Source organism: Fukomys damarensis, unplaced genomic scaffold (assembly GCF_012274545.1).
Source record: "Fukomys damarensis isolate Sample0158 unplaced genomic scaffold, DMR_v1.0_HiC HiC_scaffold_23, whole genome shotgun sequence".
Classification (NCBI taxonomy): domain Eukaryota; kingdom Metazoa; phylum Chordata; class Mammalia; order Rodentia; family Bathyergidae; genus Fukomys; species Fukomys damarensis.
Genome location: NW_022900935.1, coordinates 41,645,289 through 41,659,252, shown reverse-complemented (window position 1 = coordinate 41,659,252; position 13,964 = coordinate 41,645,289). Strand labels below are relative to the sequence as shown.

General features: G+C 47.8%; 1 protein-coding gene across 14 annotated transcripts in view; it reads left to right on the top strand.

Annotated features, from left to right (window-relative positions):
* Camta1 (calmodulin binding transcription activator 1) overlaps positions 1 to 13,964 on the top strand; it is a 696,092-nt gene that overhangs the window by 356,733 nt on the left and 325,395 nt on the right. For all 14 annotated transcript variants that reach the window (XM_033767633.1, XM_033767641.1, XM_033767640.1 and 11 more), the window contains one exon: positions 6,959 to 7,094. In XM_033767633.1, the coding sequence (XP_033623524.1) occupies positions 6,959 to 7,094 (136 nt within the window). The remainder of the gene's footprint in view (positions 1 to 6,958; positions 7,095 to 13,964) is intronic.

Genomic DNA, 13,964 nt, shown 5'->3' with positions numbered 1-13,964 from the left:
TTTTTTTAACCGGGGATCAACCTCAGGCCCTTGTACTTGTGAGGCAGGTGGTGGAATTACTAGGCCAAATCCCCAGCCCAGTGAATATATTAATATATGTCTTAAAAGTTAAGGTGTCTGTTGGAAAATACTTCTGCACTATAATGATCACTCTTAAAAATTCATCATTCTAAATATTCAATATTTACTCATTGTTCAAAACTCCAATTGTTTCACAGTGCCACATACAGCTCAGTCACCAACGGCCTGCACACTGAGATTGGTGAATGGATCTCTTTGCTCTTTCAATCTGTATGTACTGATCCCAGGACTCTCCTGTTCTTGTTCTCACTCTTTCTTATGCACCCTCTGTCTGAGAACTGGCTGGGGAAGCCAGGTTGTTTGTCCTACAGAACCATCAGCAGTCTGGCTTTTGCCACCGGTGTCCCCACGGTGTTCGTTACCATGTACCAGTGCCCTCTGGGGGCTCCCATAAAGTGGGGTTAGGGCCAGAGGTCTAATTTCAAGGTCAGGTTTTTAAAATGGCAAAATTTGCCCCATCAGGATACTGAATCCCAGGTTGTCCTTCTCCTGTAATGTCAGCCATTGTTGTCTATCTGTTAATCCATTCCAGGTGACAAGGTGGGCCATAACTTTAACTCCCATTTCGTCCTCATTTATTAGCTAGAGGACTTTCACGGAGAAAGTCCTCTGTCTCTCTATTTGGCAACACAAAAGAATGGTTTGTGTCGTGGGGGAGGAATGAATGCCTGATTCTCTCCTCACTTTTTTTTGCTTTTTTACATGTTCAAAATACAGTCTTGGTTCATGAATGCTTTTGTTTCTGAGCAATCTGATTCGCAAACAGAAGCATTTGGCAGAATCTTTCTTTTGTTTGCAAACTCTGCATGGGTAATGAACACAACCATGGCCATCTTTCCTTCATGAACATGACTGTGACCGTCTTTTCCAGAATCATGGAATGAATTAAGTTTGTGAACTGAGGTATCACTGTAATGTGTTGTCACTAGCACCCTCCAACACTGAGCAACTTGGTTAGGGTTATTTCAAACTCATTATGAACTCGTGGATTTAAGCACATTAATGTGTTGTAGTCCATTGCAGTTATTATTTTTATCGATGCTCATATTTTCCTGTCTTTGATAGGTGGAAGCTTGTTCAAATTGGCTCCTGAGCACTTTGCACATTTTTTAAGTCTTTGATACAGCTAACATTACTTACTGGCAAAAGTCTGAACACTTTTTTGTTTGTTTGTTTATTTGTTTGTTTTTTTGGTACTGGGAATCAAACTCAGGTCCTTGCGCTTGCAAGGCAGGTGCTAGAACCACTGAGCTAAATCCCCGGCCCTAAGACTGAACACTTTAAAACAAGGAACAAGCCAAGGTATTGATTTTTACCACGTCTGTTCAACATGCTACTGGTTGTTCTAGCCAGTGCAATAAAGCAAGAAAAAGAAATAAAAGGTATTCACAAAGAAAAGGAGGAAATGAAATTATTTTTATTTACAAGTGACTTGATTATATATGTAGAAAATCCTAAAGAATCTACAAAATATTTTACTAAAACTAAATAATTTAATACAAAAGTTAACTGTATTTCTACTTAGTAGAAATGAAGAATCCAAAAAATTCCATTCATAAATAGCATTAAAAAGAATATAATATTAGGACACATATGAAAAATTAATGCAAAATTAATCATTTGTCTAAAGGTAAAAACTAAAAGTATAAAACTCATAGAAGAAAACATGAGGAGACTTGGACCTTGGGTTAAACAAAAGTTCTTAAAATGGTTAAAAGCACTATTCACTAAAGAAAAAAAACAGTAACTTGGACTTTACCAAAATTAAAATATATTGCCTTTGAAAAAAAATCACTAAGAAAAAGAAAAAGACTGGAAGAAAATACTTGCCAGTTGTTTACCTGATAAAGTCTTGCATATGGCTTTTACATAAAGAACACGTACTACTCAAAAATAAGAAGGCAAAGCAATTCAATTAAAAATGGGCAATAGATTCCAACAGACATTTCACCAAGGAAATTATATGAATAGCTAATAACGACATGAAAAGTTGCTGAACATCATTAGTCATTAGAGAAATGAAAATTAAAACCACCACACACCCACTAGGGTGGCACTGCCCCAAATGACAGGCACTGCCAACTTTTTTGGGGTGGTGGAGAAATGCATTTCTAGTGCAGATGTGAAATGCTGCTGCCTCCATGAAGAGTCGAGCGTATTTTTTTTAATGTAATCTGATGTACTGTCTTACACATAATGTGAATCTTGAATGACGGTCAGGAAAGCGTCCTTCACTTGACGTTGTTGAGGAATTCTCCTATATTTTCTCCTAGAGTATGTACGAGATTTTCTTCATTGCATGGAAGTGTTTGGGCCACTCAGAACCAAGACTACTGTGTGATGGGAGGGATACGTCCCAGTATTAAACAGTGAATCCCTTGCCCTGCCACCTTGCTCTCCCTCACTTACTGTGTGCACTACACTGTAAGGGGGATGTGTATCTGGGTCCTCTACTCCATTCCACACGCCTATTTACTCATGTCAAGCTCATGCAAGTTTTGACTGAAAAATACAATGAATGTTTCAATTTTAAAGTTGAGTACTGTAAAAGACACATCCCCATCACCATCCTCAGAGTATTCTCCACCACTGTGAACACACTTATCCCATCATTCTTATGGCTTTCTGAAGCAATTAGAAGTCTTCTTTTCTAAGGGTCTTCAGGTGCACTGTTGTGGCTGCTGCAGTGTCCTTAACTGATCTAAAATGTTTACCTTTCGTGGTCATTTTAACATTGGAGAAGGGCCAGAAGTCAAACAGTGCCACATCCAGTGAATTAAGGTGAATGAGATCACACTATAATATTTGTGTGACCTGCCTTCCTGTTGGATGGCACCTGTCAGTTGCATTCATTGTATTTTTTGTTACATCTCATGAAGTCCCTCATGAAAGAGCCTTCCAGAGCTGCTTCAGAAAGTGGCAACAATGATGGGAGAAGTGTGTTTGAAGCGTGTGGGGGGGTATTTTGAGGAGGATTAATGCAAATGTGTCTTTTACCATTGTAAAATAAAAAATGTAAACCTTCCCTATATATTTTGATCATACCTCATACTTTTAAAAATAGAAGTTTTAAAGTATGTTTTAATAGCCAGTAGGGCTAGTTCCAAACCTTGGTCATCTTCATTGGGGTTTATCTAGCTATTCTTAGGGTTTCTTCCTTCCAAATGAACTTTATAATAAAACTTTCTAGATTCATAAAAAAAATGTCAGATGGAAGTTTCTCATTGCTATCAAGTCACATTTATCATTCAACTTTAGGAAGATTCACATTTTTGTGATCTTAACTCTTCCCTACCAAGACCTGTTACATTTTTGCATGTTATCGACATGACTTTTTTTTTTTTTTTTTTTTTTTAGAAGATTTAAAAATATTTTTTCTCTCTAGACTTTGGGAGTTTCTTATTAAATTATGTGTAGGTTTCTATTTTATTTTTCTCTACACTAAATGGGACTTCCATTATTCTATCTATCCAGTGATCATCTGTAATTTGTAGAAGGTTTCCGCTGACCCCATGACCCTTTTACCCCATTGCACTGTCACTGATTTTGCTTGCTACTGTCTCTTAGATAAAAGTTTACTTGGCTAGCAGCCTCCTGCTAGAATGACTTCCCTGTCATCTCATTTTTGCTTGACACTCCTCCGTGCCATGCAAGGGGCATCAGGGGACTCCAAGAGGCTCTCTCAGACTGTCATGCTGGCCTGGGTTCTCCCAGGAGCAGATCTTTAGATAAGGATTTTCGTGCAAGCAGTTTGTCTGAGAGGTGACCCCAGGAAGCAACAGTAGGGAGGGTGGAGGCCAAAGAGGAAGAGGAAGAATGCAAATAAAGGAACTTTCTCTTCAGCAAGTCACCATTGTGGACAGCTTACTGGGGGTTGGGGTGGGGCACTGAGAGACTGTGGAGCACCCAGAGTCAGCCCAGCTGCCAGATGGGGAAGACTGGGTTCCCCCAGAGTCATTGCAGCCCTGGGGTGCAGAGTCCTGAAATCCACCCACCAGATCCCTGTCTCGCGGTGACAGTGATTTTAAGACACTAATGATGACATAGCCAGGAGAGCAGGAATGGGGTTCAGACCCAGACTCAACCCACCTCGAGGGGATGCCTGTCTCCTGCAGGAAGCTTCTTGCTAGAAAGGCCAATTGTATGCTGGAAAGATGATGCCTATATGATGGGGTTGGTGTGTAGATGACAGATACAGTTGTGGGTACAGGTGTAGATATGCATGCGACCTGCCCCGCTGTCACTGGCACACAGTAAGTGGTCAGGACTGAAAGGTGTGACCATATTAGGGTGCAGGGCTCCCTTGCTCCTTCTGTGAGGTCCCTGTCCTCTTTCCTATGTGTAACTCTCTTCCTGCTCCCCTGCACTGCTCAGCGTGTCCTGCCTGAGGTTGCCTGGGAAGTAGATCAAACCTTGTGGCCCAGCCCGCATGGCTCCTCCCAGAGCCACACGTCATTCCCCTCTACCCTCACACGTCCCTTCCTGCAGGTCCACCTTGCTGGGGACTGCATCCTGAGATGGCTCATGGCCTCACAGACCGTGCCCTGCAGGCAGGCCCCTGCAGCCCCTCCATCCCCCCCTTTGCCACTTGTAGGACTGGGAGCACAGGTGAGAACCTTCACGTACACAGAGCAGAAGCGAGTTTGCTGGAAGCACATGGATGTGTTACATGCTGTTCAGTTGCTCCTTATTCAAGCTGAAGATGCTGGTTCCATTTATTAAGCCTTCTAACACCCTGGGGGTCCTGTTCTCAGTGTTAGATGCCAGGGTCATTCTTGGATGCCAAGGAGTGGGTCATCTTGAGTGGGGGTGGGTGTGAGTCCAGCTGTGCACGTGACCGTGTCGTGGGGAGCCCCCTTTGGGTCATCCACTCAGTTTGGGGGTCACTGGCCTGACAGTGCCGCTGATGTTCACTGGCCACCTCTGGACAGGTCCAGGATGGAGCCACTGGTGTTGTTCCTTGGCCGGGTGAAGCTGAGTAGGCAGGAACTTCTACAGATGGATTTTCTTTGATGGGGCACCCCCGTAACACCCCATGGGTGCCGTCATTCCTCCTTGGAGGGGGTGAGGCACACACAGAGCACACCTGTTTGATCTGATGAGTTTCTTTGCTTTGCTTTTTGTCTGGGCAATGGCCTTAAGCGCCATGGTTGGACTCTGGGGGGCCTGTTGGGGACAGGGGGCTCACAGTGCTCCGAAGATTCCTCCCCAAGTGCCTGAGTGGCTGACACAGAAGAAGGACCCTTCAGAGACAGCCTGCCACTTGGAAATGGAGAGGAATTGTAAGGGTTTCATTGCAGACTTGTAAGCGCAGACAGATACCATCAGGTGACTGGCTGTGTAGTGACAAGCGCTGGAGCTGTTCCCTGATTGTTTTAGGCAGGGCAGGCTTAGGGAGGAAACGGACACTGACACAAACAATTGCCTGATCGGGGAACAATGAAGTGTAGGGAGTCGCTGTTGCAGGTTTATAATTTCCGATGGAATTGCTGTGTAGTCATCGTATTGCCTCTGAATGACACAGTGGGGCTGGGTGGGAACTGCAATTAGTGGCAGTCACCCTGCTGGGATTTTTTTCCCCTCCAGACAATGGAGTATTAAGCCATCAATAGCCAGCATTCAATGGCTGGTGGTGAAATGGCCCATTGTTGGAAGGAAAAAAGGAAAGCAAGGCTGGAGGCTCTTGCCCAGGAGCAGAAGGATGGCTGATGCGACTCTTCCTTGGCCGCTGCAGCAGCAGAGGGACTCAGAGACCAGGGTGCCTGAGGAAAAGCCACTCTGTGTGCCCAGTTTGTGTGAAAAGCTCCCTCCTCTTGGCTGAGAGGGAGATGGAAAGCCGGCCTCGTGACACTCACAATGGCTGCCTCGTCACTGTGCCTTTCCTGAGCCTACTGTGCCAGGGGCTGGGCTGCATGGAGCTGGGTCTGTCTGCACCTGCTGCAGCTCTGTTCCAGAAACGCCTCACCACAGCGTCTGCTGTGGCTGCCTGGGGCCTTGGCTTTCTGTCCTTGGAGTTTCCAAGCCCAAACACACAACCACTGCCCTGTAGACGTGACCACAGTGACCTGCCGCTCTGTGGTGGAAGCAGCTGTTCTTTCTAGAAAATCCAAGGTTCTTTTAGTTTGTTCATTTAAAACATCCCAAGAATGGCCATCCTACCATTAGCCTTTAGTAAATGGGCAAAGGTTTTCCTAAGGTTCTGTGGCTGTGAACCGAATAGATGAGTCTACCTGGCACTATCTGAGACCTCTGACAGCTGAGGCCCAAATGGGAACGAATCAGGTACTTAGCTTCTTGGGAAGGAGGACTCTAATGCTCCTTCCTATCTGGCGGTGATCTAAATGCAGGCCATGAATCAGGAGCATTTGGCCTCGGTGACTAGCTCTTCCATTGGTCTGTTCTTAACGTAGTCATCTAGCGTCTGTGTTAAACTTATTTATTTCCTAATGCTGGGTGATGGATTAAAAGATGTGTAGAAAACCCTTCTCCAAGTGATAAGATATTACAGCCCGCCACAGCACCCCTGGCTCTTTTTGCTTTCTCTCTCAGTTTCGGCTACTTTTCAGTGCTGTCCTCAGCCCCTGCATCATATATCCCGATTAGTTTGTGGATGTTACTAAGGGGATGTTTTTTAAGCCTATCATTGACACATTGAATTCATTAGGTACCAAATCTACAAGCAAATTTTGGCTGGCCATGAAACATGGCTGATCTAGGGAGCTGCAATAAAAGGTGAAAAATTATGTGCCAGCAAATGTGGAATATTGCTTTTTTTTTTTTTTTTCCTGTAGAGACTTTTACTGGTCTACGATATCTTTCTTCATAAATTTTTCTCCTGCTTGGTTCTCTTGGTAATTTAACCATTTGTTGTTTCCAGACCGCAGAATGGCTCAATGATACTCTACAACAGGAAGAAAGTGAAATACAGGAAAGATGGGTATTGCTGGAAAAAGAGGAAAGATGGGAAAACGACCAGAGAGGACCACATGAAACTCAAGGTCCAGGGAGTAGAGGTAAAGAGCAGAAAAGGTTCTGTTGTCCCCAAATGTCATTTCTGGGCTACAATGGAGAATGGAATTGCTTGGGAGTAATTTGATGCCAGTCACCTCTGTCAAAAGAGTTTTTGCTTGCTAAGATCCTGGTGTTTGCTTTTGTTTACCTGCTTTCTTACCTGGTAGTCACAGCCACCTGAGTTCCCAGTGTCCCTGGGATACCTGAGGCCCTACTTTTCTTGGGGGTCATTGATGTTTGGACAGGGATTCGCAAGGGGCCTGCAGAATTTCTTACGGTATTTAAAACGAAAGAGCCTTGGGTGCATTGGGAGTTTGCAGGCGTCAGGGCAGAGGGGAGGTGGCTTGAGAAACTTCCCTCTCTAGCTGCCCTAGCCTCCTCTGTTGAGCTAGTGACCCCCGAAGCGAGGCTTCACTCCTGCTAGGGAAAGATCTTTCATCTCCCTCTGGGTGTTTCAACTTCAGTCCAGGCTCCAGGCAATTAGATAGCCTCATGGGTGTGCACAGTTCTGGAGCGCTGCAGTGATCTGAAGAAGCATCTTGGGATCTCGGGCACAGTGGGGTTTTGTCCCTGCATGCAACCTGGTTTCCTTGCTACCGTCCTGGCTCTCAGCCAAGGGCAGCCCTGGAGAAGCTCTCCCCTCCTGATTCCAGCATTTGAGGGTCTGAGCTGGGTGTGGCAGTGCTAGAGGCAAGGGCCCTGCACCCGCTTCTCTGCGTTCCTTAGTGGTCCTCCTCCAGGAGTGGGGCAAGGGCTGTCTTGGGCCAGGACTGGAAGCGGCTTGTGCTGCACCTGGTGTCCCAAACCGGCCAAAGAGAAACCCCGGTCTGCCCTGCAGGTGTGCCGAGTCCTGGCATGCTGCGGTGGCGGCGAGGACCGTAAGCCCACTTGAGTTCTATGGCTGCAGTTCCACTCACTCTGACATGCTGTGTAACAGGCTTTGTCATGATGATTTTTTCTGTGTTAATCATATGCTTGTGTGTCTGTTAAAAATAGCGTTGAATGGCTCTTATTATATTGCCCCACCAAGAGATAACTTTAGTTTTACACGCCTGTTTTTTTATGTACCCCAAACAATGGTTTATCATGATGAACAAAGAAAAGCCGCAGTCTGAGGAATTCCAGTTCCCTGTGCTCTCCTGTGCCCACAGTTGGCACAGCATGGTTTAATTGACTGCATGGAACATTAAAATGCAGATTACTTGATGGGCTGCTTGGACCCACCTCGAGGACTGTGACCAGGACGCTGCCATTAGATTAGCCATCTTCACAGGGAGCCGAGGAGGATGGAGTTTGCCCTTTGGGGGAGCACCCTTAACTTCCCAAAGGAAGAACAGGTAGAGGATGAAGGAGAGTGGGTAGGGCCCAAGAAGGAAGAGGCTGCTCACGCTGGGCTTTACGGGCCTGCAGGAATTCACACTAAACCCAGGCACACAGCCCCTGTGCCCCTAGTCCTCCGATATATTTCATTTTTAGTAATACGTAAATCAGCAACTCCTGGTTGTAAGTAACAGCAGGGTAGAATTCGTCCTCAGCAGCAGCTTGGAAGCCCGGGGAAAAAAAGCCACAGTGTTCATTTTCTTCCCTCATGTTATAAATTACAATTGTCACCGGATGGTATCAGAATGATGGATGGCTATTTTTAGGTCATATTTATGTTTGGAGTTATTTGTGGCTCTCATGCAGCCAGGCCCCTCCAGACAGGGAGGAAGGAAAAGTGTAGGTGGGCAGCAGTGGGTGTTTCCACCCTGGAGGGGCCGTGCGGGAAGTGGGGCAGGACAGCTTAAGGTGCCTCGGCCAAAGACACTGGGAGCTTTGCTTCTGGATTCTTAGAGGGAGACCATGGTTGGTCCCCAGTGAGCCATCGAATACTGATTGCATATCTGCCTTATAAGGCTGCAGGGCATCCCAGAGGAAGCAGGGGCCATGTTCCCTGCCCCACGGGCCGATGATCAGGCTGAGGGGACAGCCCTGTCTGTAGATGAAGGTCACAAACGATGCTGAGAAGCATAGAAGGCCGAACTTCTGGACGAAGTGTCCTGGCAGCCCAGCGTGCACTGCGGGGATCAGTGACGTTTCCTGTTGATGGAAGCGGGGAGGATCGCATGCAAGTAGGAGTTGCATATGTGTACTTCACCTAGTGCTTCCTTTCTGCACTGTTGAGTGTAGATCTCACTCATCCCATTGAACAGTTCTGTAATAGTCCGCTGCCATCAACATGCAAGCTATTCCCCTGGGGTGGACTTCTCCATGCCTCCCAGATCTCCAGCGTTTCTAATCCTGTCATCTTGCACACATAAGCAGCCTGGAACAGGAATTGCTGGGTTGTGTGGTACAACTACTTCCAGTTTGGCTGGATGATGCCAAACGGCTCCTATGTGGCTGTACTAATCACATGCCCTCTGGCCCTGAAAATTCTTGTCCACCCTGCCCCCTCACACACTGACTGATGAAAGATGGTACCCGATCCAACTTGGATTTGAGTTTTTCTTAATTATTAGTGGGCACAGGCACCTCCTTTGGTTAATGGGAGTCTTTTGCAGGGAATGTTCTTCTGTGGGTATGGATTTTTAAACGGCCCTGCGGAAGGACTTTTCAGCCCGGAGATCTCTGGCCCCGGGTGGGTTGTGTTTCCCACCTGGGAAATTGCATCTCACAGGAGGAGGAGCCGTCGCAGCTCACACCCTGTCTCCTCTGTCAGTGCCCAGGATCAGGCAGTTCCCACTGAGGAGTACTGCATGCGCTGGACTCAGGGCCCACCAGCCGCCCCCGGCAGGAGAGGTCTCTGGGCTCTGGCAGGGGCTTAAAGTTGTGATTGTTCTACAGCCTGAGCTGAGCTGACTTCCTCAGTTCAAGGGTGGGATGAAGCTATTTGTATGTACCGTTTAGCATATCACTTGCTCTACGCCTCCCCTCAGGGCAGGAAAGCTTGCAGTCCTGTGCCGGGAAGGAGGAACTCAGCTCAGCAGCGCAGATTCTTTTGTTCTGAGGTTGAAGCCCTGGGTGCACACTGATTTCCTAGCCAGGCACGGGTAGGGGGCCGATGCCCCTGGAGTTGACGAGTTGCTAGGTCCGTGATTAGTTGTCCTGTCTGTGAGCCGGGAGAAGTAAGCTCGATAAGGTGTCCAAGGATGACGATGGTTGGCAGGGAAGGAAGGAAGGAAAGGTGGTCGAGATGTCAGTGCTTCTCCAGATGGAATCTTAGAGGGTCTGACGTAGGCGCTACTCCTCGGTAGATTCCCGCCGTCCTGTCTGGTGCTGCACAAGCAGGATGCACTTGAGGGGAGCTGAGAGGGTACCCTGAGAGCAGAGAGCCGGCTTGAAGCATGACTGGGACTCCAGGACCATGGGAGCCCCGGTCGCATGGGCCAGGCAACATCACTGGGGATGAGGCACCCCCCGGGGAAGATTTCTCTCAGCACTTCCCTCTGTCCGCAGCAGCTGGCAAGGCTACCCTAACTGTGAGGTTCACCTTTCTTCTGAGGCTCTCTGACCCTCCCTAACTCCATGCCTTTGCTGCTGGTCCCCCCAAACAGGTGGGAACGGCCCCCTTCATGCTGGGACGCTCACAGGCTTTGATTCCTGTGTACTGGGAATCAGCCTCCTCCAGTCCTCATAAAAGCATCCCTGCAAAATACACATAATTAGACCTGTTTCAGAGATGGAGGGAGTAGCGGCAGAGAGGGTTTCTCTGGCCCCACCTCATGCCACAGGTCAGGGGTGTGCTCAGCTCTGAGCGGAACTTATGCCCTTGCTGTAGACTCTCAGTCCTAGCACCTGGGTGGCGTTTGTGGATGTTCAGATCACAGCCTGTGTTTGTTCACCGCGCCCCATTCCTCAGCCCCACACTGGGTGTTTTCTACCTCCTCCCATCGTGGCAGACAGGACGCACAGAAGAGCAGGCTAATCCCTACCCTCATGGGAGGCAGAAAATCAAGCATTCAGCGAGCCCTGATGGGGCTCTGCTGGAAGATTTGCAAGGCCCTGGGTGGAGTCCGCACTGGTGGGGGAGGCAGACTTGGCCTTAGGAATGACGTGGATGGAAGGAAGCAGGGTATGGCAGGAGCTGGGTGGAAAACGGTAAGGATGGGAAGTGTCAGTGAGTGGGGATAAAATCTGCTGAGAGGCAGCAGGCGGCCAGCGCGGTGACGTGTCAGTGTTTCTTCTAGCCCTGTCCACACCCGATGCCGCTAGGGATGGGGTGATCTGGCTGTGCGGGTGTCTGTTGCTGGGGATCAAAACCAGGGCTTCAGGCGCACAGGCTGGGCAAGTGCTCTCCCGCCTGACTGTAGCCCAGCCCTGCCCGCTCTGATCTCGAGACACACCTGTGTGCATGGCTGCTTTGGAGCAGCGACCCTCCTGGCACGGAGGCTGTCAGTGCCTCTGTGGCAGCTTGGACCAGGCCTGCTGTACTCAGAGCCTGTCCTGTGGTGGAAGGGACTCCTGGTCTGGACCACTTCCAGGCAGAGATTCCAGTCCACCACCCCGCACTGTAATTTCCAGACATGAAGAGAAAGTTTATATTTGCTGACCTGCTTGAGCTGCCTAGAAAGAGTGAGGAGTTTCTCTGATTCCTCCATGAACTGCCTTGAAGCTCGAAGCTCAGCATTAGTCCAGGAGCAGCGGCGGTGGCAGCAACAAGGTTATGTTTTGGGACTCAGCCTCATTAGAATGATGTTCTTTATTTGGGCACTTAGGCCCCACATTTAAAAAAAAAAGCACCTCTTTTAAAAGTAGGAATGATATTGTAGTTACTGCATTAGGAATTAACAGGGCATGAAATAACTGTCTGCTTGGTGGCCATGCCAGATCATTTCAGCTCTGCTTGCAGCCATAAGATAAATAGGTATCTTGCTCTCAGCTGATGGGAAATGTTTTAAATCGCCAGTCACAAACATGCATGGTACCCAGATCAAGCCTGGAAAGCAGCAATGAATAGATAAGGAGGAGGGAAGTTGGCTAATGAAAAGAGAGCAGCGGAGGCTCCCAGAGGGGCCAGAGGCCTGGGAGCTGCCATGTGAATTTTTCAGAATTTTTTTTTTAAACTTTAACTAAAACAACATATCTTGTCTGTGGAGATTTTTGTGTCCTCCACATCTCCTCAGACTCACTGCGTGCCCCCAGTGTGTTGCTCAGAAGCCATTTCTCCCTGTGTTTAGGTGTGCACCGGTCTTAGCTTTGTGACTTCTAACTCTTGCACGGTCTTGCCCCTGTGTTTCCCAGCCAGGAAGCAGCTTTCTTTCCTTGCTTTAGCATTGTGCCTATACCTTTCTCACAAAGTATTCACTTTGAGTTTATATCACTTTGTCCAGTGTGATAAAGACATATTGCTGGTACCTTTTATATGCCAAAGCCTGTAACTCAGTAGCCTGTTAAGTGTAAGACGTAGAGAGGAAAATGAAAGGGATCCTGCTGGCCAAACACACTGTGCTCCAGTGACCAGCTTATGAATGAAAGTTCTAGGGTGTTGAGTGACCTTGCTGTCCCCCTGCGAGGGCAGGCTCTGGATCAGTACCAGGGCCTTGTCCCACGCAGTGAGAGCCACTGACCATGCGGAACACATCCAACCCTGGGATACAGCCTTGACAGATGTTTTGTCACCACTGGCTGCACATCTGGACCTTGAGCCCACGTCTTTGATTGCAAATCCAGCGCTGCCGTGCTGTAATGAAGGTGGCCCGTGCCATCTCCAGTGGAGGGAGTCCCTCTGTCCCATGGTACCTGCGCCATCTCCCACAGTTCTCTGCAGACTTACAATCTCTGAAGTTTGGCTGGTTCGCCAAAGTCACAGCTCAATTTCCACTTTCCTGGATGTGTTTTGGTACAACCATTCAGGAGCTCAAATCCATAGTCCTTCCTTAGCTCCTAATTACCAAGCATCCCTGCTGATGGGTCCCTACCCAATTCATATAATTTAAGTGTTAGGTAATAAGTAATATTAGACCAACCACATTTTGAAGCAGCAGAGGCTTCCTTTTCTGGTCCATTCAGCTGAGTTCACAGGGCCCAGCATGGAGATGGGCTTGTCTCTCTTCTGCCTTTGTCCTCTTGGGCTGCTATAACAAACTGCCGGAGGCTGGGCAGCTTACACCCAGACATTTGTCCCTCACAGCTTTGGGCCTGGATGTTCAAGGTCAAGGGACAGGCAGATCCATGTCTGGCGAGGGTCCACTTGCTGGTTCTCAAGTGACACCTTCTCACCTTGTCCTCGAATGGTGGAGAGAGGAGGGGACTCTCTGGGGTCCTGTTGTTTAGGGCAGTAATCCATACACAAAGCCCCACACTCAGGATCAAGACCCTGTCATTACTGTCACACTGGGAGTTAGTTTCCAACATATGCATTTGAGGGAGCCATAGATTCTTAGCCTGCAGCTCCTTAAGGGCTGCTCCCTCCTCACTACAGCCAAACAACACAGCAACAGCAGTGTGGGCAGCACTTCCTGAACTTGTACTGGATGTCTGTGCTGTGCATGGTGGCCCTCGTTTCCAGGGCAACATCCCTGTTAAGCAGGTACTATTAATTTTTTTTTTAAATCATGTTTTCAAAGTACCTGGGAACATTTTAATTATAAAAATAAATGAGATTCAAGTAAGGTTCTAATACCATGTGCTAAAATACATCCTCCACTTAAAAAGCAAAACAAAATCTTAGGTTACATTGCTATTAAAGCTTTCCTTCCATAAGGAATAAGATCATTCCATGCTGGAGTCCAAAACCCTAGAATTCTGAGCCTAAGAATAATCGATCGATTGATTAGATGCCTGACCTGTTCAGACTCCTGTCCTCTGTACGTGGGGAACATGAGATGGTGACATGCAGGCCCCTAGCTGTCCATTTCCTCTGTTGGGAGCCGGACCCCGAGCCCCCTGAA